General features: G+C 41.3%; 1 protein-coding gene across 3 annotated transcripts in view; it reads left to right on the forward strand.

Annotated features, from left to right (window-relative positions):
- Nucleotides 1–26,506, forward strand: part of LOC127425032 (glutamate receptor ionotropic, kainate 5-like) — a 132,155-nt gene extending 105,649 nt beyond the window's left edge. For 2 of the 3 annotated variants that reach the window (XM_051670634.1, XM_051670633.1), the window contains 6 exons: nt 1,165–1,338; nt 5,447–5,612; nt 12,031–12,256; nt 17,975–18,103; nt 20,521–20,687; nt 23,640–26,506. In XM_051670634.1, the coding sequence (XP_051526594.1) occupies nt 1,165–1,338; nt 5,447–5,612; nt 12,031–12,256; nt 17,975–18,103; nt 20,521–20,687; nt 23,640–24,248 (1,471 nt within the window). In that variant the 3' untranslated portion in view covers nt 24,249–26,506. The remainder of the gene's footprint in view (nt 1–1,164; nt 1,339–5,446; nt 5,613–12,030; nt 12,257–17,974; nt 18,104–20,520; nt 20,688–23,639) is intronic. The other variant, XM_051670632.1, reaches the window with a different exon arrangement.

Genomic DNA, 26,506 nt, shown 5'->3' on the forward strand with positions numbered 1-26,506 from the left:
TATCCAGAGTCTAGCACTCTTTCTGGGGAACCTGGTAAGTGTTCCACCTATCAAAAGCACTAAGAAAGCGTTTTGCTTTTCAAAATACTGTATCTGCCCTAGCCTGAATGAAATGGCTTGACCGGCACAGTTTCCTTTCTTGCACTGACGTATTTTTTATTGAAACAAAAATGGTTGGACATATCGAATGCTTTGTATAAAAAATAATAGCCAATACGCTTTAGTTTACGCTTTAGAAGCATGATTTGCTGCTTGCTGTTGCTAGTCTGTGGCAGGTAGTCTTAGGGGAGCGAAAATTCTCATTTCAGAGAGCATTTTATCGGACAAAAATTTGAATATGCACATGAGTGCATGTTGAGTTGTCAATATTTCTGCTTTGTGTTCCCGGAGGTTTTAAATGTTCTACGTGGACTAATTTTAAAAAGCTTATTTTGATTTCACTGTGGGTCTTTAAAGCTGATGTGTGTAATATTTTTCGCTGTCTAAAACACATACTTTCTCCTATGCCAGCTTTTGGGGGCAAAAATACCTGTTTTTGTGACCAATAGAAGATGGGGGGAGTGTTCAGGAAACATGTTTGAAAACGATAATTATTTTTGCAATTCCGTTTGGTGACACAGAAATTACATATTTCAGCTTTAAAGGGATATTTCACAAAAAAAATGTTTTTTTTCATAATTAGCTCTCCCTCATGTTGTTCAAAACATCACAAGTTCTTGCGTGAACATGTATGTCACTGTAAAAAAGCCTCTCTTATAGCGCACATGAACGTGCAATGGACGTCAAGACTTTCACTGCAAAATGACTTGAATTTGATTGTTTCTTACCAAAACCTATCATATGCCTTCAGAAGACTTGGAATATAATGCTGGAGTCGCATAGACTCCTTTTATGATACTTCTGGGTGTTTTTTTAAGCTTTAACGTGAGGCACTATCAACTGCCATTGTATTTAAAAGATGGCCTGCAATATTTATTAAAACATTTTCTTTTGTGTTCTGCAAATGAAAGTCAGATGGGTTTGAAATTACATGAGGGTGTACTTTCTGGGTGAACTATTCCTTTAATTAACTGTCATTGATGGACTGGTAAATATTAAACATGTCATGATATATTAACTTTCTTTCTTTCTTTCTTTATTCTTTCCCTCCCTCCCTCCCCCCAGGCTGAGTCCATATGAATGGTATAACCCTTTCCCATGTTGGCGTGACCGCAGGGATCTCCTGGAGAACCAGTACACACTGGGAAACAGCCTGTGGTTTCCAATTGGTGGTTTCATGCAGCAAGGCTCAGAGATAATGCCCCGGGCCCTCTCCACACGCTGTGTCAGTGGGGTTTGGTAAGTGTGTATTAGTTAATATAAAGTGTTCACACTTCCTATGAGGTGTAAGAGAGGATGCAGTGTGCATGTGTGTGTGTGTGTGTGTATATGTGAGTGCAAAGGACTATTCACACCAAGTATTAATGGTTTCAAACAAATGAATGGATCCCTACACAGCCCTTCACCCCTTCAAAGGTGGAAAATTAACAGATATCAACAGTTCCAGGAATGACGGTTCTGGACACATGACACAAACATTTTTGCACCAGAATGTTTCATAAATGAAAAAAGTGAAAAAACACACTGTTGCAATTTTCTCACATAGGGATGTGTTGTTTTAATGTAACATTTTGTCCCAGTAATAATGTGCTGTGAATTAATCAACAGATATCAACAGCCCTTCCTCTATTTGGAATGCTAGTTCCATACACATGACCCAAAAGCTTTTATTTTATTGGTCCGTTTGTCTTATTTTGGGTAAGTTACTCAAAAAGTAATCCACTACAAATTAGTGATTACATCTCTAAAATTGCAATCATATCACTTTACTGATTACTTCATTGAATAAGTAATCACATTACTAATTACTTCTAAGTTACCTTCCAAAACACTTTAAACACTCAATGAATTCCAAATAATTGTCTATATTTCCTCCTTGTTTATTGTTGCACGCAAGTCATACTGTACACTCAGCACCACACAGTTCTCCCTTACAATAGGCCCTTTCCCACCTACAGTCCTATACTATTCCTTTAGTAACTTTCTAGATGAGAACTCTTACAAGGAACGGAACACCCGAGGAGAATTTTCCCCTGTTGCATTTGTATTCACAAAAGTAACCACAGTAGTGACGTAATCTAGTATCGACCATTTTATCTTCTGACAAGGTTGGAACGTGCAATTAAATATAAACAACAACAACGAAATCAACAATACCGACGGAGGACGCCAGGATTGGTGTTACACTTCTGTTGGGGCTGTTAAACTTGAGCTTTGGATGCATCCAAAAATGTAGGCAGCTGCCTAATCAGTTAAACGAGAGGGTTTTTGGATGAATGGAACTCTAAAGGAAACTGGTCTCTGAACAGTTTAAAAAGCACCTTATTTCATCCTACCTCAGCCCCCGAAGGCAGCATTTTCCTGTTTTCGGACGCAGACTTTGTCTTCAGGTTACAGTTTAAATGCCGCAAGAGCTGTGCGTGCTGCAGCTGGAGTGACAGTTGAGCGGTTAGACTACCACACAGCACACGCTTAGCAGACAACGTTGAAAGCATTATAAACCTATTTATCAACATAATCTTTTACAATAATGGCTTTTATGGCTCAACATAAATTACTGTACTGAAATACTCACTCATTGACTTAAAAAATATGTCCTGGCACGCAACACTTTCCTCATGTAAACTAGATTTCATGATGATTTAATGTATAATAGAGCTCAATTACCCACTCTCAATAAGCATCTGATTATTTATATCTGTCATCCCAGGAAAAATAAGATGTAGTAATCCAGAAATCACTTTATTTTCTGTATAGTCATACAGTACAAACAGTACAGATGTAATGAAAACTCAAAGTGTATCTCCCGACAAAGTTACACACACACACACACACACACACACACACACACACACTAACACACACACACACATATGTGAAACGGGTGATCCTCTTTGGATACTTTGTTGGTTTTATTTTATTTCTGTTAAGGGAATTGAAAAATCCTCTCAGTAGCAGGCTAGCGGTTAGTTGTTTACAAACGGCGGCTGTGGACTCCTCTCCTTTCTCAGTGATTTGTGTGTCATAGGTTTTTGACCAATCACAGGCTGCAACACCTCCAACAGTCCCTATACGCCCCCAAAGTGCCTACTCCAAAGTAGGAGCAAAAATCCCCCAAAAATGGCTCTGAGGAACTATAGGTCCTTAGATGGGAAAGCGACAAAAAAAGTCTCAGGGGAAAGTACCTAAAACGGGCTTTAGTACTGCCAGTGGGAAAGGGCCTTATGACTCCTTAGGGGGCGAATGTCATTAAGCTGACACAGAGATGCAAAAAGAAGTACATATTAACATGTTTTAACTGTATTGTACATGACATTTGTGTAACAATAATTAGAAATATGTGTAACTCAATTATTTAAAAGTAACGTAATTGAAAGTCACTGTAATCTAAATGCAAGAATTTAAAATGTAATGCACTACTTTTTGACTTAAAAGTAATTAGATTACAGTAACTAATTACTTCATAATCAGATTACATCTGTAGTGAGCTAGTGAGGTTTTTCTCTAGGCAAACAAAACAGAACGACCTATGCAGTGAAAAAAAAACCCGCATCGCTTCATCGCTGTACAAATTGTCGCAGATAGGGGCACATTGCTTCAATTTAAAGCTGAAGTCTGTAATTTCTGCATCACTAGCGCCACCAAACAAAATTGCAAAAATAAACATTGATTTCAAACAGCTTTCCTGAATACTCACCCCATCTACCATTGATTAAACAAACAGATAGTCCCGCCTCAAACTTATACCAATGGATAATGCTGTGTTGGGCAGTCAAGACGCTTAAACAAACAGGGCAATATTTTTATAGTGCCACAGAGAGTAAATCAGCCTATGAATGGCTTACTTATAGTTGTCTCTACATATTAAACAGGGTTAAGAAAAAGTATTTTAACACTGAAAAAGTTACACGTGTCAGCTACAAAATCTTCTCACAGCAAAAATTTGCTCTCTGGGTAAATAAAGATTGTGTTCTTCCTCTTTTGAAGTAATTTATTTAAATGATTAAAGTTTGTTCAACTGTTTAAATGTTTGTGTGTGTACATGTTTGTTTGCAGACATATATTGTGTGCTTTACTCTAGTCTCCTCAAATCTTGACTTTGCTGTTTTATCTAATTCCCTTCTGCTCTCTTTGATATCAAATAAGCTGTCTTTCTGTTGCCTCTCTTCCATTTCTGTCCTGTGCCTCGCTGTTGAAGTGATTCAGGGTGAAGAACCACTTTTAGGAAGTTACATATGGTGTTGAATGATTCTATCTGTGCATGCAGTGGCAGCCAAATATTTAATCAACTGTGGTGTGAATAAACACAATAGATGCGAGTTTAATCCCACATAGGGGTGACCCAGAAACCAGAGAGCTATTTAAGATTACAAACTCCTTCTATCACAACTGCGACTCTGAGCAAGGCTTGCAACTCCATGATGCACCCCAGAGGGAACTGTCACTGCAATTAGTGTACTTTTTAATTTTTTATAAAACGTTTTAACTATATGACAAATAAATAATCTGCCTGTTTATGGATTTTGGAGGCCAGGGTCTTTAGACAATTTGAATGGCTTGCCAATCTCATGAGCGTCAACAGCGCTCTCTCTGGAGACTTCAGAAATCTCTTTTAATTTTTCCATGATTCACTGTGTTGAAGAGCATACTCCATGCTTGTATATGGAAGGGCCCTAAAATTTTCTGCTGGAAATTCCTTAGTCAACATGAAATAGCATTTGTAACCCATTTGACTTCTGTAATCTGATGTGAGTGGAACAGGATATTCAACAAGATAAAAAATTAAAGTAATGTTTACCACAGACTTATTTTACTCAGAAGTTCAGAAACCCCATTATAAAAACCCATAGGAAAATCCAGAGGGAACCTATGGCAAACAGCTCTATAGGGTCAGTTTGGCTTTCATGTCGACTTTAAGGTACAGTAGTAGCTTGTGTTACATGGTTTCTAACTGGTCTAAGTTGGTTGAACAGCACAACTATCATAAGCTGGTATGACCAGGTTTTTTCAGCAGGGAATGTCATGTTATTGGTTGGAACATCTGACACAAATTTGACAGTGAATTAAACAGTGAATGTGTTTGCCTACCTAGATAATCTACCTTTGCCTTATTATTCAATCCATAATTACAGATAATTTGCAAACAGTATTTTGTTATTTTTTAAAGCTCACATTTTATCAGGTGACTTTGTGTGCAGATATGCAGATGATCAAACACAACCATGTTTATCTGGCTGACATTTTAACAGTGCCCACCAGTATTTAAAGTCAGTGTGTCTGCAGTGTGTCTATCTTTGATGTCAACATATATTTCTGCCAGTCAAAACAATGTCTGTGTGTGTAACAGGTGGGCATTCACGCTGATCATCATCTCCTCCTACACGGCGAACCTTGCTGCGTTCTTGACGGTTCAGAGAATGGAAGTGCCGATCGAATCAGCCGATGACTTAGCAGATCAGACAAACATCCAATATGGCACGATTCAAGGTGGAAGTACTATGACCTTCTTCATGGTATGTACAGTTTCTACTTCTGTATGTGAAGAACTGGAAAAAGGTGTTCATGTATAAAATTATACATTTTATATTTTATATTAAAAAACCTTAAAACTAAATCTATTAGGGTTAGTAATAGTAATTATAATTAGCTTCATTTATATAGCTACCTGTATGTAAATGTGTGTGTAAGTGTGTGTTAAATCGTCCTGGTTACTTTCGTAACCTCCGTTCCCTGATGGAGAGAACGAGACGTTGTGTCGATGTAGTAACACTAGGGGTCACTCTTGGGAGCCCCAAACACCTCTGCTTTTTGAAAAAAGGCCAATGGGAATTGGCGAGTGGAATTTGCGTGCCACTCCCCCGGACATACGGGTATAAAAGGAGCTGGTATGCAACCACTCATTCAGGTTTGTGCTAAGGAGCCAAGACAAGGTCCCGGCCATTCAGCGGGTAGTTCAGTGTTGTGGCAAGAGGGACACAATGTTTCGTAACGGAGGTTACGAAAGTAACCAGGATGATCCCTATCTGTCACTCACTCGACTTTGTGTCTATGTAGTGACACTAAGGGTCCCTATACAAAATGCCACAACTAGCTGAACTGTGTTACGAGGACTGGCGGTGCGAGATGGGCAGACCGCTGTGTGCCTCGTAGCCAGTGCACCAGGCCGTCACGTAACCACCCCCAACGCTCTTATGAGCATCGAACGGTCCTTCGGGAACAAGTCGACTGCCCAACAAACAGGGACAGGCTAGCCCAGCCATGGCCTATTTTCCTCTTTTTTTCTCCCCAAAAAGATTGGAATTTGTTAACCGACAGGGGGCCATAAATGTCTACGTTGGGGGGGTGTCACTCCCAAGGGAAAGACACCACGGAGACAACACCCCACCCAGAGCGGGGGGGGGGGGTATTTTGAGTGGAAATACATCACATGGTCTTAATGAGTCTTGTCGGAAGTATGTCATGTGGAGAAGTCGCATGGTAGGTCCTACCCGAGGTGGGAGAAGTTTCTACAAACATGGTGACCGAGGGCAGAGGGCCCAAGGAAGACGCAGTTTACAGACAGGGAAATGATTTAGCGGAAGATATCACATGGGGTCTCCTACGGGGAACCAGCACATGTGGAGCACCTACCCCAGTACAGGGCCTAATTAGCACACGTACTGGGCCGGCAGCGAGTTTCTCCACAAACTCATCTGCCACAGGGCTAAGGAGGAAAGTCATCCAGGGATCACAGCTTGTGAACACAACTAGGAGTCAAAAGCGCATGCCTTCACCTCATGGGAGGGGAAAGGCACAATGCACAAGTGGTACACCTGGCCAGCTGTCCCGGAACTTACCTGCTCGTACCTGACAATACACGGGACAAAACCGGCTCAACCCGGAAATAGAACCTCGCAAAGGTGTTGTGTGTTGTCCAGCCGCCTCCTGGGTCAGAGCTTGCAGGTTCACCACCTGATCCCTAAAAGGGGTCATGGGAACCTTGGGCACATAGCCCAGTCAGGGTCTCAGGATCACGTGAGAGTAACCCGCACCGAACTCCAGGCACGATTCGCTGACAGAGAATGCCTGCAGGTCCCCTACCCTCTTGATGGAAGTGAGCACAGTCAGGAGGGCAGTCTTCAAAGAGAGTACCTTAAGTTTAACTGAATCCAGGGGCTCAAAGGGAGTTCCCCGTAGACCCCAAAGGACTACAGAGAGGTCCCACGAGGGGATGAGGCACGGTCTGGAGGGATTCAAGCTCCTAGCGCCTCTCATGAGCCTGATGATCAAGTCATGCTTCCCCAAATACTTACCATCCACTGCATCGTGATGTGCCGAAATGGCGGCCACATACACCTTCAAGGTGGAGGGGGACAGCCGCCCCTCCAACTTCTCCTGCAGGAAGGAAAGCACCGATCCGACTGTGCATTTCTGGGGGTCTTCGCGTCGGGAAGAACACCACTTAACAAACAGACACCACTTCAAGGCATACAGGTGCCTCATATAGGGAGCCCTAGCCTGAGTGACCGTGTCTACCACCGTGGGTGGTAGGCCACTTAGGTCTTCTGCATCCCATCCAAAGGCCAGACGTGGAGATTCCAGAGGTCTGGTCGCGGGTGCCAGATGGTGCCCCGTCCCTGAGAAAGAAGGTCCTTCCTCAGGGGAATTTGCCAGGTGGAGGGCTGTTGCGAGGAGCGTGAGGTCCAAGAACCATGTCTGGGTGGGCCAGTAGGGTGCTACTAGGATGACCTGCTCCTCATCCTCCCTGACCTTGCACAGGGTCTGCACAAGTAAGCTCACCGGGGGAAATGCATATTTGCGTAATCCCAGGGGCCAGCTGTGTGCCAGTGAGTCTGTACCGAGGGGTGCCTCGGTCAGGGCGTACCAAAGCGGGCAGTGGGAGGATTCCCGGGAAGCAAACAGGTCTACATGTGCTCGACCAAATCGACTCCAAATCAGCTGGACCACCTGGGGTGGTCTCCCCTCTCTCCCCTGAGCATAGCCTGTCGTGACAGCGTGTCTGGCGCGGAATTGAGGTCACCCGGGATGTGAGTGGCTTGCAGCGATTTGAAGTGCTGCTGACTCCAGAGGAGGAGACGGCGGGCGAGTTGTGACATGCAACGGGAGCGTAGACCGCCTTGACAGTTGATGTACGCTACTGTTGCCGTGTTATCCGTCCGGACCAACACGTACTTGCCCTGGATCAATGGCCGGAACCTCCGCAAGGTGAGCAATACAGCCAACAACTCAAAGCAGTTGATGTGCCAACGCCTGGAGACCTGCTCTAGCAGAACCCCTGCCCGTAGAAATGCAAGGTCGGTCCAAGGGCTGAAGAGGCAGTGACAGATCGGCGTGATGAACACCTGATGTGTCCCGCAGCGCCATGCCCATCTGGGGACTCGAGTCTGAAGCCAGTGCTGAAGCAGTCTCATATGCATCAACCCGAGCGTTGTTGCCACCGCTGAGGATTCCATATGCCCCAGGAGCCTCTTCTGCACCAACTGTGCACACTCGTTCGTGAGGCGCGCCATCATCGAAACTGAGTCCAACTCCAAGCCGAGAAAAGAGATGCTCTGAACCGGGGAGAGTTTGCTCTTTTCCCAGTTGACCCAAAGCCCCAGTCGGCTGATGTGCATGAGCACCAGGTCCCTGTGCGCACATAACACATCCTGAGAGTGAGCTAGGTTTAGCCAGTCGTTGAGATAATTGAGGATGCGGATGCCCACTTCCCTTAGCAGGTCAAGGGCTGCCTCTGCGACCTTTGTGAAGATGCGAGGGGACAAGGACAGCCCGAAGGGGAGGACCTTGTACTGGTACACCCAGCCCTCGAAAGCAAACCGCAGGAAGGGTCTGTGTCGAGGTAAGACCGAGACGTGGAAGTCCTTCTGGTCTACCACTGTGAACCAATCTTGTTGCCAGACGCTCGCTAAAATGCGTTTTTGCGTCAGCATCTTGAACGGGAGTCTGTGCAAGGTCCGGTTCAGTACTGGCAGGTCCAAGATTGGCCGCAACCCACCGCCTTTCTTCGATACGATAAAGTAGGGGCTGTAAAACCCCTTCATCTCAGCTGGAGGGACAGGCTCTATCACACCCTTCTGTAGAAGGTGCACTGCAACCGCCTTATCCACCTGGGGAATCGTCGAGTACCCCCTGGCAGCCCCACTGTCAAGGGTAGTGAGAGCTTTGAAGCCTTCCTTGGGTTCTTGGTGGCCGGCCTTGAGACGGGCGGCATCTGCTTCCTGCGGTGGTCTCCACATCGGGGCTGGACCATGGGGGCAGGCTGCGGCGGAGCCAGTGCTGTTGCTACAGGAGGACGCCCTTGGCTACAAGCAGACGGGGTGCGGGGACTTGAGCTGTGCCGGGGCAGGATGTGCTGTATAGCCTCTGTCTGCTTCTTCACCGCCGAGAACTGCTGGGCGAAGTCCTTGACGGTGTCGCCGAACAGGCTGACCTGGGAAATGGGGGCATTAAGGAACCATGCCTCATCACCCTCTCTCATCTCAACCAAGTTGAGCCATTGGTGGTGTTCCTGGACCACCAGGGTGGACATCGCCTTCCGGAGAGACCGCGCCGTGACCTCCGTCGCCTGGAGAGCGAGGTCGATCGCCGAGCGCAGCTCCTGCATCAATCCAGGGTCAGAACTACCCTCGTGCAGTTCTCTTAGCACCTTGGCTTGGTGCACTTGTTGGAGAGCTATTGAGTGCAGGGTGGAGGCGGCCTGTCCAGCAGCACCGCAGGCCTTAGTCGCCAGAGACAACATAACCCTACAGGCGCTGGACGGGGGTCTCAGGCGGCCTCGCCAGGTGGTAATGTTTTGCGGGCACAGGTGCACCGCAACCGCCTTATCCACCTGGGGAATCGTCGAGTACCCCCTGGCAGCCCCACCATCGAGGGTAGTGAGAGCAGAGGAGCTCAGAGACCGGGTCCAGGCAGTGAAAGGTGCCCGCCACGACCTTGTGAGCTCATCATGCACCTCCAGAAAGAAAGGGACCGGGGCGGGGCACGGTGCGGCCGTGAGTGCGCTCCGGGCCCAGGAACCAATCTTCAGGCTGTGAGGGTTCGGGGGGGGTGGAAGTTTCCACTCCAGCCCGACACACGCAGCCACCCGGACAAGCATGGCTGACAGCTGCCAGTGACCACACCGAAGGTGGGAGCCCAGTCGAGTCCTCAGCATCAGACTGGACAGCCCGCTCTCTGATGCTGCAATTGAGAGCTCATCCACTTCACGAGATCCGAAACGAGATCGCAAACGAGCGTACTGGGGAATGGGAGGTCCGTGGGGAGTTACCCGGCGGAGTGGCTCCCATTGGGGTCTCCAAATCGCCCCCAGTTCTAACCGACGCGGCATCAAAGCCATAGGTAAAAGGACCGAGGCAGGGAGCCACTGGGGTGGTCTTTCCCTCTAACGAAGGAAAAACCGCGACTGCAACATTGCCATGGTCACGCTCTCGCAGTGAGAACATGACCCGTCAATGAACGCTGTCTCCACGTGGGCAGTGCCCAAGCACGTAAGACCGCAATCGTGGCCTTCGGAAGCGGAGAGGTAACGACTGCAACCAGAAAATACACACAAACAGAGAGGCATCTTTAAAAAGATGCTCTCCGTTAATGCCACTCCTTTAAGAAGGGAAAACATACTCTTTTAGTAGGAAGAATATACTCTTTTAGCTGCTGAAGTGCCCAGGGGCGTTCTCTGCACTTCACCGGTGCAAGAGGGGGAGAAGCCGCTGTAATGCGGCATAAATCCAACAGCTTTTCGAGGTGAATGGATCGGCAGAGTAATTCAGCTCGCTGAACACAACCGCTCGGCTCCGAAGAGAAAATCTTAATGAGTGGTTGCATACCAGCTCGTTTTTATACCCGTATGTCCAGGGGAGTGGCATGCAAATTCCACTCGCCAATTCCCATTGGCCTTTTTTCAAAAAGCAGAGGTGTTTGGGGCTCCCAAGAGTGACCCCTAGTGTCACTACATCGACACAACATCAAGTGAGTGACAGATAGGGAAATCATTTTACACAGGCTTACCATGAGTGACCATGTGTGCATGTACAGCATGATTTCATAATGCATCACTTCCTGTTTATGGCACCTAGCATTTGGCCTAATGACTCATAGCCACATCCATATTCACACTGGGGGCCAAGTTTACTTACAATATTAAACTAAATTGTATCTAAATACTCATCATTGGTTGCAAGATAGCAAAAGAATAGAAAAGCTTAATTTAAGCTTAGGTTTAGGCTTTGGTCTGTGTACGTGAAATGCAGCATGAAAGCTGGTTTGCCATTGTCATGATACTCTGTTGGTTCTAATCTGTCAACCAATCACAATTTTGTATGCAAATAGATGTGAGAGAGAAGACCGATTGTAATTCATATACCGACATTACAGTCTTGTCAGTCTCATTGAGTCTCAGATTTCTTTTTAAGTATAAAGTTTACAAAAACAAAAATAGATAGCACACCTAAAGCTGAAATTATGTACAGAACAAAGTTTGAATGCAGTTAAGTGGCTAGGGCTGAAATAATTGCAGAAATGTGTAGAGAATAAAAATAAAAATAAGAAGAGGAATATCAATACATTGCTCGCCTTGCAAGCACTATAATTATTATTCGTGAATCAAATCTTATTTCTCTCTCACCTCTTCATCTTTCTTTCCCCATTAAATGCTCTCCATCTTATCAATTCCTGGACATACTCACACAAATGCATACACTTTCTCTCAATCTGTAAACCTTAAATTATTTCGCACTCAATATCTGCCACTAAAATGTCTCTATTCATCCACCTGCCCTCATGCAACTGCAAAATGAATTTTCTCTCTGATTTTTCTCAATACTTTTGCTCTGTTCCACCTGTTCTCTCTGTCTCCCTCTTTTCCATTAACTTTCATGTTGATAACAAATCTACTTCCCCACACCACACATTTAAAACACACTCTCTTGCTCTTAGAACTCACGCTACCAGACGTACCAGCGCATGTGGAATTACATGTACTCCAAGCAACCCAGCGTGTTCGTGAAGAGCACAGAGGAGGGCATCGCACGGATTTTAAATTCTAGGTACGCCTTCCTGCTGGAGAGTACCATGAATGAGTACCACCGCCGCCTCAACTGCAACCTCACACAGATAGGAGGACTGCTGGACACCAAGGGCTATGGCATCGGCATGCCTCTGGGTGAGTTGGGTGATGAGTGAGAGAGGGAACAGTTGGGGAATAAAAGATTAAAGGAATGTCCCTGGTTCAATACAAGTTAAGCTTAACTGACAGCATTTGCAGCATAATGTTGATTACCACAAAATATAATTTCGACTCATCCCTTCTTTATTTAAATAAAGCTAAATTTGCCCTAACAGTAAGGTACTTACAATGGAAGTGAATGGGACCAGTCAAAACTTAAAAATACACATGGTTTCAAAAGTATAGCCAAAAAACGTTGACATTAAGGCCTGTTCACACCAAATCCATGATGATTTTGCGAGACGAATCTCTGATGGAAGGTCTGTTCACACAGAGTCCATAAATATATTAAATTAAAAGCTATTTTGCCCCTGTACAGTAGGCGGCGTTGTTGTTATACCAGTCTCCTCCTCCCCGCACTGTCTCTGCCTTCTTTAACAACGTAAATGTAGCAAACATTTTTATATTTCCAATTTTAAGCTTATTTTATAAAAGCACCTAAATTAATTGTTCTGTTAAAACTTGTTAATTATTTGAGCTGTAAAGTTGTTTAAATTGTAATTTTTACTGTGATTTTAGAGTTTGGGGTTTTACGCCATTATGCCGTTATGGTAACGAAGTTGTAAAATAGGACATACTGTATCTTTACACAGAAATGGTTAGTAAGCAGTTTTATCACACTAAAATCATGTTAATATGCATATATTTTAGATCTTGTGGCTATACTTTTGAAACAGTGAGTATTTTAACATTTACGGATTGGTCCCAATCACTTGTAACCCAGATTTTTGCTTTAAAGAAATTGAAGGACAAGTCGAAATACATTTTTGTGGAAATCACCGTTATGCCGCAAATGCTGTCGATTGAACTTAACTTGTATTGAACATGTAATTTTCTTTTAAAACTAAAGTGTGTCATTTCTGCACCATTACCGTCACCAACAGAATTGCAAAAATAATGACTGTTTTCAAATAGTTTACCCAAATAATCAACCTGTATTCCATTGGTCAGACAAACAGATAGGCTAGTTGCCATTTCCTGTTCTCTGGATTTCCCATAGGAAGAAAAAGGTCAAAATTTAAATAAAAAAAGATATAGTGTTTTAGTTGGCCCAAAAAAGATAATAGTGACACCCAAACCCTTGATTCAATGATAGCACCCCTTTATCTGATATTGCACATTTATATCTAATATTTCTTCCAGATTGATAGCTTGGTGCTTTCTACATCGCTTGATAAATAGCAATTCTGACTTTGTCTTTGACATTTGGCATTTACAGCGATTACTTCTTGACAGACAGAAAAATTATGTAGAAGGAGGGAAAGTGAGATGAAAAAGGGAACAATTTATGACGTATGTGTTTTGCATTGAGGGCTTTTTAGTGACTTGTGGGTGTGACAGTGTGGAATGCTGGGAGAGAAAACCTGTAGTGTTGATCCAGGGTACAAAGTTGGGCTAAGTGAGATAATTGGGCCTCCATTGATACTTATGCACAGGGGTGTAGATTCCAGGGGGGATGGGGGGGAGGTAAGGCCCCCCAATAATCAAAACAAGCAAGTACTACCCACCCACCCGCCCAATATTTATACAATGATTAATGGAAACATGTAAGTTCTTCACACTGTAACCCAATACAATGTTCAAGCTAAATCTATGCCCTTGCTTATGCATTGGAATGATCCAGCAGTGTTTTCTGGACTTGAGCTCAATGGGCTTGTCAAACCTAAATTTTAGAAGGTTTTTGCACAATGCTAAAAGAGGTCTTGCTTCCAACTGTGCAAATGAAATAGGTTGTAAAAGCTTTATTGGCGTCCTGTGGTGATTTTGAGTACTGCTGAAATTTCAAAGGATTTCTAAGCAAGCTAATAGTTCTATTATTAACTACATTCATTCTAAGCTGAGCGACACTAAACATTTTGTCCAACTTCAGTACAGCTCCAAAATACTGTTGTTGTGGCCTTATTTATCACAAGGCTCAATTGTTTTCCTCCAATTTGTGTTTGCGTTTTCTCCTGCAATGTAATTCTCCCAGCCACGTTCGGTATTGGTGAGAACAGAGAAAAAAGTTAAAATGGAGGAAGTTCTAGATGACAAAAATAGTTTTGTAAAATAAAAAATAAATTAAAAAAAAAAAGTCACTTAAATAATTTGCTAACATCTAAATGTGATAACATCTAAACAAATATTAGGTTACACCAACAAAAGTCATTTTTAAGGGTCGTGGAAATAGCTCCTTAAAGGAATAGTGCACCCAAAAATGAAAATTCTCTCATTATTCACTTACCCTGATACCATCCCAGATGTGTATGACTGTCTTTCTTCAGCAGAACACAAATGAAGATTTTTAGAAAAAGATAGAGATCTGTCAGGTCCTTATAATGGAAGTACATGGGTGCCAGCACTCTGACGGTCCAAAAGTCAAATTTAGGCGGCATAAAAGTAATCCACACGACTTCAGTCGATCAGTGAATGTCTTCTGAAGCAAACTGATAGGTTTATGTAAGAAAAAAGTTGCTAATTAAAACGTTTTTAACTTTAAATTGGCGCTTCCATCCAGGGCTCTGATGCTGTTTGAAATGGCTGAACTCTCGTGTGACGTTCATTCTTCTGTCGTAAATAAGTGGCGCTTCCGAATTCTCGTGTGAACTCGCCGACGTGCTTACGTCACGCGACAGCTACATGATGCGTCAGCGTCAACTTAAAAGTTAATAACGTCAAAAAATCAAATGGCGAGAAAATTTGCAAAGTCTTGATAAGCACATTAAATTATGAGAATTAAGTAAATATTTGAAGAGATGGAATATATGAAGTAGAGATACTTACAAATACTTTCAGAGAAGGTTGGAGGATTTGAAGGAGAAAGATTGATGGGGAACGTATTGTGCCATGTTGAATAGATGAGGTCAGCAAATTGCCAGTGCTGCTTGATGTTTTTGATCTTCTGTCCTCCAGGAAGATCAGCCCATTTGCCACTAGGCTAAACTGTCCTGCAAAATATTGGCATGCACTCATAATCACATGATCCTGTTACTAGATTTGAAATGAGAACCCAGAAGCAGCTACCATCTTCAAAGAATATCTTCAGGTCATAGTTCTGTTCCCTCTTCCCAGTATAGAACATCTCTCCAGGTCGGCTTCCAAAGTTCTGGTGCCAAGTGATAACATCCTCTCACCCACGTATTCATGAAGAGGCTGGTCACTCACCCTCATGCCATCCCAGATGTGTATGACTTTTTTTCTTGTGCAGAACACAAACGATGATTTTCAGGTGAATATCTCAGCTCTGCAGGTGAATGGTGGCCAGAACTTTGAAGCTCAAAAAAGCACATAAAGGCAGCATATATGTATAAAAGTATTCCATATGACTCCAGTGGTTAAATCTATGTCTTCAGAAATTATATGATAGGTGTGGGTGAGAAACAGATCAACATTCTTTTAAGTAATAAGTCTTTTTTTGCAATAAATGTTCACTTTCACTTCCACATTCTTCTGTTTGTTTTTGGTGATTCTCATTCTTTGTGCATATTGCCACCTACTGGGCAGAGAGGAGAATTTACAGTATAGTAAAAAAGGACTTATCATATTGCTTCTGAAGATATAGATTTAACCACTGTAGTCTTATGGATTACTTTTATGTTGCCTTTATGTGCCTTTTGGACGTTCAAAGTTCTGGCCATCATTCCCTTGCATTGTGAGGTCCTACAGAGCAGAAATATTATTCTAAAATTCTTCATTGTGTTTAGCAGAAGAAAGAAAGTCATACACATCTGGGATGGCATGAGGGTGAGTAAATTATGAGAAAATTTTCATTTTGGGGGGAACTATCCCTTTAATACAGTCTTTCTAAAATGTTACCAATTGTTTATAGAGTTATTTAATTCTTGTTTAATGTTTAAAAATATTTAAACTTTTTAAGAGATTTCAATGGCAAGAGGTGAAAGAAATACAAATCTCAGGTTACTTACTAACCTCAGATAACAAGTTTAGAATGTAATCGCAACCAAGCAATGCAATATTCATAATAGCTACAAAACAGGCCAGAATTAAAGACCAAAATGATTATTTTATTATTTAATGCGAGAATTTGCTAGATATTTTCATATTTACAGATAAGCAATAACATGATTTCAAAGTGTTTTTGAAAGCTAATGCACATTGCTTAAAAAATAATTTGCTTTAACCTCTTAGCCTGCATAAAATGAGAAAATAAATGTCCACTCTAAATAAAGTCCAGGGCTTTATATAAGTTGTGAGACATTTAAAATGTTAAGCTTGATTTTATAATTGTGTACTTATCATACTGATGTGTGAAATGCAGTAAACATGCACCTATTTCAAAAGAGTTACATATGCTCTTTTTTTCAAAAAATCTTTCACAGCTGGGGCGCCTGGGTAGCTCAGCGAGTACTGACGCTGACTACCAACCCTGGAGTAGCGAGTTCGAATTCAGGGTGTGCTGAGTGACTCCAGCCAGGTCTCCTAAGCAGCCAAATTGGCCCGGTTGCTAGGGAGGGTAGAGTCACATGGGGTAACCTCCTCGTGGTCGCGATTAGTGGTTCTCGCTCTCAATGGGGCGTGTGGTAAGTTGTGCGTGGATCACGGGGAGTAGAATGAGCCTCCACATGTGGAGTCTCCACGGTGTCATGCACGACGAGCCATGTGAAAAGATGCACGGATTGACTGTCTCAGAAGTGGAGGCAACTGAGACTTGTCCTCTGCCACCTGGATTGAGGCTAGTAACCGCACCACCACGAGTACCAACTAAGTAGTGGGAATTGGGCATTCCAAATTGGGAGAAAAGGGGATAAAAAAAAAAAAAGAATCTTTCACAGCCTATGAGAGAAAAATAAAGTAATATTCGGTGACAGCTGTTTCGTATCACCTCACAGCTGCAGTCTCTTATTTAAATCAGCATCTATTAATTTGATGAATACATCCTTTCATGTCACATCATTATTAGTGTGACATGATTAGCTGTGATGTTCTGATATTTAATGAAGGATGATGTTATTTTTAACAAGTTAAATCATTTGAAATTACCTTACCATGACTTTTATATAAATTCTGACACACTGGCTAATTCAAGTAATTTGCAAAACCTTGTAAGTTGATTTAAGACTGATTTAAGCAGTTAGCGCTGTGACCTAGCAGTTAGCGAATGTCTTCTGACCAAGCGTTTTCACACACTGAGCCATGGTGCTAATGGGGGCGACACAGGTTTGAGTCATTTAGTGACTCTCAAGTCCCTGTCAATAAAAAAGCCTTTTTTAATATGGGTTTTTATAATGGCAGTTTTAGATTTATAAGTCAAATAAGGTCTGTGGAACACAGACAAAATGTTCAAGTGAAGATACTTGAACATTTTGTTCTACAACTTAAATTACACACAGTCATACCCCTAACGTAAATTTTTAAGCTGCCGTGTTGTTTTAAAAAGTATGTTGCTAGATAAGGACTACAACGGTTTTCCATTTCATCAGGCACGGCGACCTCAAAAACAAAACACCCAAGTATCTTCAAATAATATTTACAACAGACCTTATTTTACTCATAAATTGAAAACCCCTATTTTAAAAACCCGATTTAACCTTATGGGTTTCGCCTACATTTGACGTCATGGCTGAAAAGCTCTGTAGTATTGCTAGCCTTAAAGAAGTTTTGCTAGTTTTAGCCTGTCTGCCCCTCTCTACTATAACTCTCGTTAACTTTTTTCAGGCTCTCCATTCAGAGATGAGATTTCGTTAGGTGTGCTGCAACTGCAAGAGAACAACAGATTAGAAATCCTGAAACGCCGATGGTGGGAGGGAGGGAAGTGTCCTAAAGAGGAGGACCATCGAGCTAAAGGTGAACGAAACAGATACCATTGCTATTTTGCTCAATATCACGTGCCATAACATACTAGTCTTTTACTGTTATATCCTGATGCATTCAATTAAATGACATTTATTAGCTCAGGTATGAGTCTGTGTGTTTGCAAGAGTGCGAACAGGTTTTTCTGATCTCAAGGGGATAACATTTCTGAAACGTCCTCAGAAGAATACGCATTCCCCATAAGTTCGCAGAAATATTGTAATTATGTGGACAGGGCCTTAAATGTGAAATATGAAAATGATTTAGTCTCTTGTTCTTCTGTGGTTTTTGACATAAAAGCTTTACGGCACAATGTCGCCAACTCCTGGCCGGGCAGGGTTATTTGAGCATTTTTCCTAAAATGCTGTTGGTGTGGACAGGAGTTTTTTTTTTTAAATACAGAGAACAAAAACTGTTTTGTTTTTAGAAATATCTGGATACATGGAAAATACCCAATCAGATGTTCACACAGGTGTTGTCGTGTTTCATTTGCGTCAACTGTTTACACATGCATCAGAAGGATGTCTTTGGCCGTTGCGTTGCTTCTCAGTAGCCCCTTTCACACTTACAGCCTTTTCCAGAAATTTACTGCTGTGTGAACATGACCTTTTTGAAAATATTGGTACATTTTGCTCTGGCAATTTCCCTTAATGAGAAGTTGTATCATACATTTCCATATTGATGGTATGTGCGAACAGCACATGTGGTACATTTCCCAGTAAAGGCAACCCAACAATTTTCCTGTAATTTACCTTGTTGAATTGTGTGCAAGGGGCTACAGCATATCATGCCATGAGTGTTAAATTTTTAAGGCATTGCATGTCAAGTAAAAACATAATTCTTGAACGTAAGAATGCATCCTTTGTGAACGCAACCTATCAATACCAAAAGTTGGATCTTGGGATTAGGGTTAGGAGAAGAGTTGGGATTAGGGTTTGCCTTTTGTAATTATAATTACCTTATATAAATAGCATTAGATGTGAACAGGAAGTCCCAACAGATATGAATACCGATATGTGCGTGTTTGTGTAATTTGTTATCTAGCCTAGATGCTGTCGGGTATCCATGTAGGTTATAATGTACTGTATGTATACTTTTATATTCATATTTTCTCATCGGAATAAACAAATAAACCTGGGCATACATAGATTAAAAAAAATACAAAATAAATGTGGATGTATGATTTCCTGTCTTTATCTACACTACATCCTTCACTTTCACAGTTCTGGTAGGCTAATACTTTGCATGTGTCTTTGTGTGTCTGGTGATATTTACATTTCCTTGTATGCTATACTCCCATTAGCCCAAGGGGGATGGAGAGAAAATGGCAGCTATGTGGTGTGCCAGAATGCACACATACATGCTTGTGTGTGTCTGTGTGTGCAGTTTATTTAAATTTCTCTGTTGTGGTTTGCATGCTAGTATTTCCACAAGAAACATGACATTTACAGTCTCTTAGGGTTATTTACAGGTCTACAAGAAAATGTCAGATATTATGAGCTGTGTTTTTGTGACTGTTTAGTGTGCTGATTCAGTTCCCCTAACTCTTCACACACACACACACACCATCTGTGGGTTTCTCTGTAAGTGAAGAAATGAATCGGAGCACTTGGAAGCAAGACAATCAAGAATGCTGGTCAGCTGAGAATGACCGAAAATCCCCGTCTGTAATTCTGAGCCACTGTCAACCATGGAGTTCGGCACGGGACTGATTTCTCCAGCCTGTTCCCATGAGTGCCACACCTGTCAGCTCCGGCAGAATGTAAAGGGATAGTGCAACCCAAAAGGACATTTCTGTCATCATTTACTTTCACTCATGTCATTCCAAATCTGTCTTTCTTACCTCCATGGAACACAAAAGGAGGTGTTAGACCACATCCATACTAATCCGTTTAAGCTCGAAACCTCCATTTTCAGTTTTTCCAAAGTATGCCATTATGGAGGGAAGTTTCAAAAGTCTCGTGGTGCATCGTGGCATAAAATAATTACTGCATTGTTTTTTTTGTTTTTTAACCGATTTATTGAAATCAACAGATTGAAAGAACTGATTTGCAGAAATGTGTCATACTTCCAAACACTACAGGGAACTGCTCAAGGGTCATTTTTGCATAATGGCATGTTTTTTATTTATTAATTGAAACAAGCTTCTCAGAAATGTGTCAGACTTGGAAACTGTATTTCATATGCATCATTAAAAAAAATAACAAACCATTTTATTCATAGGCTGTTCTCAGACTTCACACTACCACTGAGAATTTTAGGAGTACTGCTTGCTCCTGCCTACGACTCAGGAATTCTAATTTGATTCCGCAGGAATCTTGCGGGAATGCCGACCTCTAATCTGCTTTACAGTTTGTGTGTGTGTAAACCAGTTTATGTGTGTTTTCTCACATTGTTGTGCTTTTTTTCAGGTCTAGGTATGGAGAATATCGGCGGAATATTCGTGGTGCTGATATGTGGGCTCATAATAGCTGTTTTTGTAGCGATTATGGAGTTTATGTGGGCCACACGCCGGTCGGCCGAGACAGACGAGGTACGCCCTCATACCTGCCCCGCCCGAAAACACAGACACACAAGAGTACGTCACAATGCCAACCAGTCACGTCGTCTGTGTTTGTGATATATCTGGATTATAGATTTCACACAATTTATCACATATGAAGTATTGAAGTATTAGTTTAATTTTATAAAATGAAAGATTTTTACATTTAAAGTCGAGGATTTTTTTTTTTAGCGATGCTTGCTCATGCAAAACTTGCCATTAAGATGTTGGAATTGGCCTTAAAAATGTTCTACAATTTCCCATGACTCTATGGCCCCTTTTACACCTGGCATAACATGTGTTTCGCATCCAGAAAGTATCTGGATATTAGGGCTGTCAATCGATTAAAACATTTTATGGAAATGATTACATGATATTCCAGATAATTAATCGGATTAATTGCATGTATAAATATTTGATGAGAAAGGCGCTCAAATAACAGCAATTCAATATATATAATTAAATATAAATAATTATAAAGTTATATTTAAATCATTATAAAAACAATACATTTAATAAATATAATAATTCAGATGATTAAAATGCATTACATTATTGTGGCAGAAGAGTAAAGCATTTATAAGACAAAAAAAAATTGCTTTAGAAGTCGATATATATTTCCATTTTATTGAACGTAAGCCTATCATTGGCTGACAGTCCACAGCAATCCATTTTTCAATTTATTTCGTCAATCTGTCCAAGGTAGATTTATCATAAGGGCTTTTCTAAGGACATGACAGTGTACACACGCGTCAGATGGATGCTTTTGTAGCATCTTACTTTGGTTGTGTTGTGTCATAAACAGCCTTTTTAAACTTAGAAAAACACATCTCGTAATCCCTGCATTCCGAATTGCGCTCCGGGGTGGGTTTGAACGCAAGAACGCGTTTTCATCTTGTTCTATTGCTAGTGTCAAGCAAGAATGAGTGTGGTTTGTTCTCTGTACAGCTGCGTGTTGCCTATACAGCTGGAGTTTTGCTTACTGCCTCCTGCTGAAAATAGGTAGTACTGTAAAGGAATTTCACCCAAAAATGAAATTCTCTCATCATTTACTCACCGTTATACCATCCCAGATGTGTATGACTTTCTTTCTTCTGCAGAACCCAAATTAAGATTTTTATAAGAATATCTCAGCTCTGTAGGTCCTCACAATGTAAGTGAATTGGTGCCAAAATTTTGAAGCTCCAAAAAGCACATAAAGGGAGCATAAAAGTAATCCAAATGACTCCAGTGGTTAAATCCATGTCTTCAGAAGCGATATGATAGGTGTAGATGAAAAACTGGTCAAATTTTACGTCCATTTTTCCTATAAATTCTTCTCCTTGCCCAGTAGGGGGCGTGTGCATGAAGAATCACCAAAAACACAAGAAGGAGAATGTGAAAGTGAAAGTTAAAGTGGAGATTGACTGAGCAGGGAGGAGAATTTATAGTAAAAATGGACTTAAATATTGATCTGTTTCTCACCCACACTTATCAAATTGCTTCTGAAGACATTGATTTAACCACTGGAGTCGTATGGATTACTTTTATGCTCACTTGAAGCTTCAAAATTTTGGCACCCATTAACTTGCATTATATGGAACAAAAGAGCTGAGATATTCTTCTAAAAATCTTCATTTGTGTTCTGCTGAAGAAAGAAAGTCACACACACCCGGGATGAGAGAATTTTCATTTTTGGGTGAACTGTTCCTTTAAGCGTGAATTGCTCCGATGGTATCCGGAAACCGAAAACACATTTACATTCTTCTACATTGCAACTTTTTTCAGTGTGGTCAGAATCCATTCTTGACCAACTCCGAATGTGGTTTCAGTGATCTGATCACAATCCGTTCTCAATGCATTTTGGTGCATTTACACCTGGTATTTAATGTGGTCAATGCTATCCAATTACGATCCAATGACCGGAAAAGCATGTTAATGCTGGGAGTTAAGGAGGCCTTTGATTTTCCGGAGACTCTGTACACTACCCTAATACCCCGTTATGATGTAGGGGACGACAGCTTGGTCCCCAAGATGGGTAATGTAAAATAACTAATAATAACTACTCAAAAGTCAGGACTTCAATAAAATGACAAGAGTTTACTGAAGATAGTGTTTTCCATTCTCCACAATTCCAATGCCAACAATCAGAAAGACAGGTTACAGATGAGTTCAGGGAGCAAACTATCTTAAAGCACAGAAAAAAGGATTTATAGGCATATGCAAAATATAATTGTAACAGGTTTTTCTAAGATTCTGATATGTTACAATGTGAAAACATATTCTAGATCCGCCTTCAGACAAACAGTAATTAGGTAGTCATAACATTAATCAAGTTCTCATCATGGGTCTAGCCTTTCCGTGGCTTGGTTGGAATGAAGGTCTCACCATCGGTGAAAACACTGGGGACAGGAACAAAAGTCCAATACAAAAACTACCATAAGGAATATTTAAGCTACACAAGAGTTGTAAAATACATGAACCAAAGATTAGTGATTAGGAATAGTTTTATATATATCAATAGTTGCTTTTACGAAACATAAAAGAAAATGACAATAATATTAAAGGAGACACAAACAAATAAAAAAATAAAAAATAGTAAGAAAGCAAAAATCTTTTATTAAAATATTACATAATAAAGAGTGAATTAAAGGAATAAAGGATGCTAGAAAGAGTTGAACATTATAAGATAATGTATTAAGGGTTTTTCTATGAAAGTTATCTAGTCACTGAACATTATTGCCTAGGCATGGCCTTCCATTTATCATCAAGGCACACAAGACACACACAGACTTAAATGTCATATATTATATGCAAAATTATTAAAAGGGAGGGGAAAAATCAAATCCTTCACTGATATTCTGATGCCTAGATATGAATGGTACTAAGTACTAAGTTTGAGCAATAGTATTTGTAACAATGTTTTTTACATCATTCCTGTCCCATCAGTTCATTTAGTCTTTTCCTTCTTTATATTTAGTTTCCTTTATCTCTTTTTTCCTCACTAAGGTGTCAGTATGTCAAGAGATGATGACTGAGTTCAGAAACGTTATCTCCTGTAAAAAGAACTCTCGCTTGCGGCGCCGGCGCCCCTTCTCGTCACAGGGTGTCCTGCGTCACTCAGCCCGTCTCCCTTTGGGAGTTCCCAGGCCCATTCGGCTTGTCCGGGAGATGCGTCTCAGCAACGGCAAACTCTACAGCGGGACAGAGTCATTAACTGGAGCCGCAACTGTACCAGGACCAGGTGGTGGTGCTGTGGAATTGGGCCCGGGTCCTCAGCGACTTCTGGAGGACCCTCTGGGTGCCAACATCTCTAATAACCCACCTGCTTTGATCCCACCTGTGGCCCCACGTGGCTGTACGCACGTACGAGTTTGCCAGGAATGTCGGCGAATCCAGAGCCTTCGTTCCACGTCCTCTTGTTCACGTATCTCACCACTGGCATCGGACACGTCTTCTCTCCCGCATCTACCCCCGCCCCTTTCCGCCTCCAACTCAAACACTGATAGTGAGGGCGGGGGGTCGGTCAGCCCACGTAGGCCTAAACCTACGCCCCCTCCGAGGCCAGTACCACCCACTAAAACTCCTTCTACCAATCTTCTCTGCAAGCAGGACTAAGACCAAGGGAAGTTACAGTGGTAAGGAAGTCTTTGTTGAGAGATTAAATAAATGTGAAATGCACGCATTGCTGGAGGTCAAACAGACATAGCCCAAGCAGTGACTCATAAACAGCTCTGTCCACACCTCCAGTCAAAGTGACCTCTTGGATACTGCAAAAAGAGGGCTATTTTGTAGTTGAGGTACTTCAAACTGATGCAAAATTACATTATTGGAATCAGATTGGAGATGATTCAGCCAACCACTACTCTTCAAGTGTCTGATTTAAAACCACGTCATGCAATAGCATGGGAAAGCCAGTGAGGTTTGGCAGATTGTTGAGACTGTGTAATGCATATCCCATGAAAGTATGCTATGCAACATGTTATAAAGTGAAGAATTGAGGGAAACTGAATGGATGATCAATTTTACATAGATTTTAGAGGAGAGAGGCAGATCACTCTTTCTTCTCCATGATTTGTGATGGGGGACTACACTCCTGGAAGGACCACAGTGTCTGTACTGAAAAATGTGTACACATAGAACTGATATGACTAATATAAGAAGGGGAGAGTAATAAAAAAAAAGTGCTCTAGAATCTGGTTTTTTTCCTGAATGGCACTTGTTGCTTTTCCTTTCTAGTTTCATCTTTTATTTACTTATTATAATGCCTTTTTTTTTTTTTTTTAAAAAACAATATCTGCTTTTTTTCCCTTGTCAGTGTCTCTGGGGACAAAAGTATTTTAGATTTTTGTATGTTTTTGGGGGAGGTGGTGTAGTTAGGAATGGTTTGTTCTGAGACAAAATCTTTTAGGCAATTCACCTGGTCTTCAATCATTCATCTACCTAGAAGTCTTACTAAGTTAAAGCACTTAGGTCTAGAGGTCAAAGGTTAAATTAAAGTCAACATGAATCAGCATTCACGACCCATTTTAATTCCATAATGTGAATTTAGTTCAGGGTGAAACAGAACAAAATGTAGGGTGGGACTTTTAGATTTTATCTATCAGGAATTGATTGGATCGTGAAAAGTGAGCGTTCCGTACCAGGATGGAGCCAGACATGAATGTGAGTTTGTAGTCAGTTGTGGAGGACTAATTAATGCATTTCAAATCAACAAGTTAATTGATATGATTGATGTACCTTTTATGACATTAACCGGGATTCAATTATTGCATTAACTATTAAAAGATTTTAGATTGGCTGCATTACTAACAACAGTAGCCTAAACTGCCTAAATAGCTATTCGGCTATTGGTGAACATTATTTGCCCTGCCCATGTGGCCTACTGTAGGTGACATCAGCCAAAAAGAAAAGTCATTTCAGAGGCAAAGAAAGTTATTACATTTTGATGAAAGAATATGAAGACATGCATTAATAACATGCACTGACGAATCGTGCACAAAAAGACCAGGAATGTGTATCAATTTTGATTTCATGTTGACTTTAACAGTAAGCTGCCCATCTATATTTGTAATTTGATGCAGGTTGCAAAACGTAAGTACGCAGAGAAACACTTCTCATTCCCAGAACAACAACAAAACAAAAAACAGATAACCCTTTGTGCACCTGAAGGGGTGTTTGTTTGATTATGTTAGAGGACAATTAATGATGTTCATTACTCAGAACTAAATGAGCCTCTATCATGAATGGTATTGTTGGAGTGCACTAGACGCTGCTGTCTAGGTGCTTGTGAAACGCAAACATCCTTTTATATATACAAAAAATAAAAAATAAAACTGTAAACATAGCAATCCCATTTAGGATCTCCAGTATTATAGCATTGATATGTTGGTGCTTTGTGATTGTGTGTGTGTGTGTGTGTGTGTGTGTGTGTGTATGTGTGTGTGTGTGTGTCTGTCAAAGAGAGACAGAAAGGGTATGAGGCTGTTTGTTATCCAATCATTTTTTAAATCAAAGCTGATTTTTTAATTTCCTCATTAATTTTCAGAGATTTATATACCAGTGCTTGACTAATCACACCCACAATGAAGAAAATAAGGCAAATGATTCAGATTATGTTGTTATTATTATTATACAAATAAAGATGTGGGGTTATGTAGGAGGGCTGTCACCCTCTTTCGTTAAATATATAGACAAATATTTGGAATAAACAGAGTGATTCAAACTGTGACCTTTGCCCTTCGTGGATGCTTCTGTTCTAATGTATAACAATTAATTGAGTAATTCATATTTTGTTTTATTAATGTTATAATATGTGCTCTGTGTAGAATGTTTTGAAGTCCTTAAAAGGATAGATCAAATTAAAACTCTGTCAT

This window comes from Myxocyprinus asiaticus, chromosome 34 (assembly GCF_019703515.2).
Source record: "Myxocyprinus asiaticus isolate MX2 ecotype Aquarium Trade chromosome 34, UBuf_Myxa_2, whole genome shotgun sequence".
Taxonomy (NCBI): Eukaryota; Metazoa; Chordata; class Actinopteri; order Cypriniformes; family Catostomidae; genus Myxocyprinus; species Myxocyprinus asiaticus.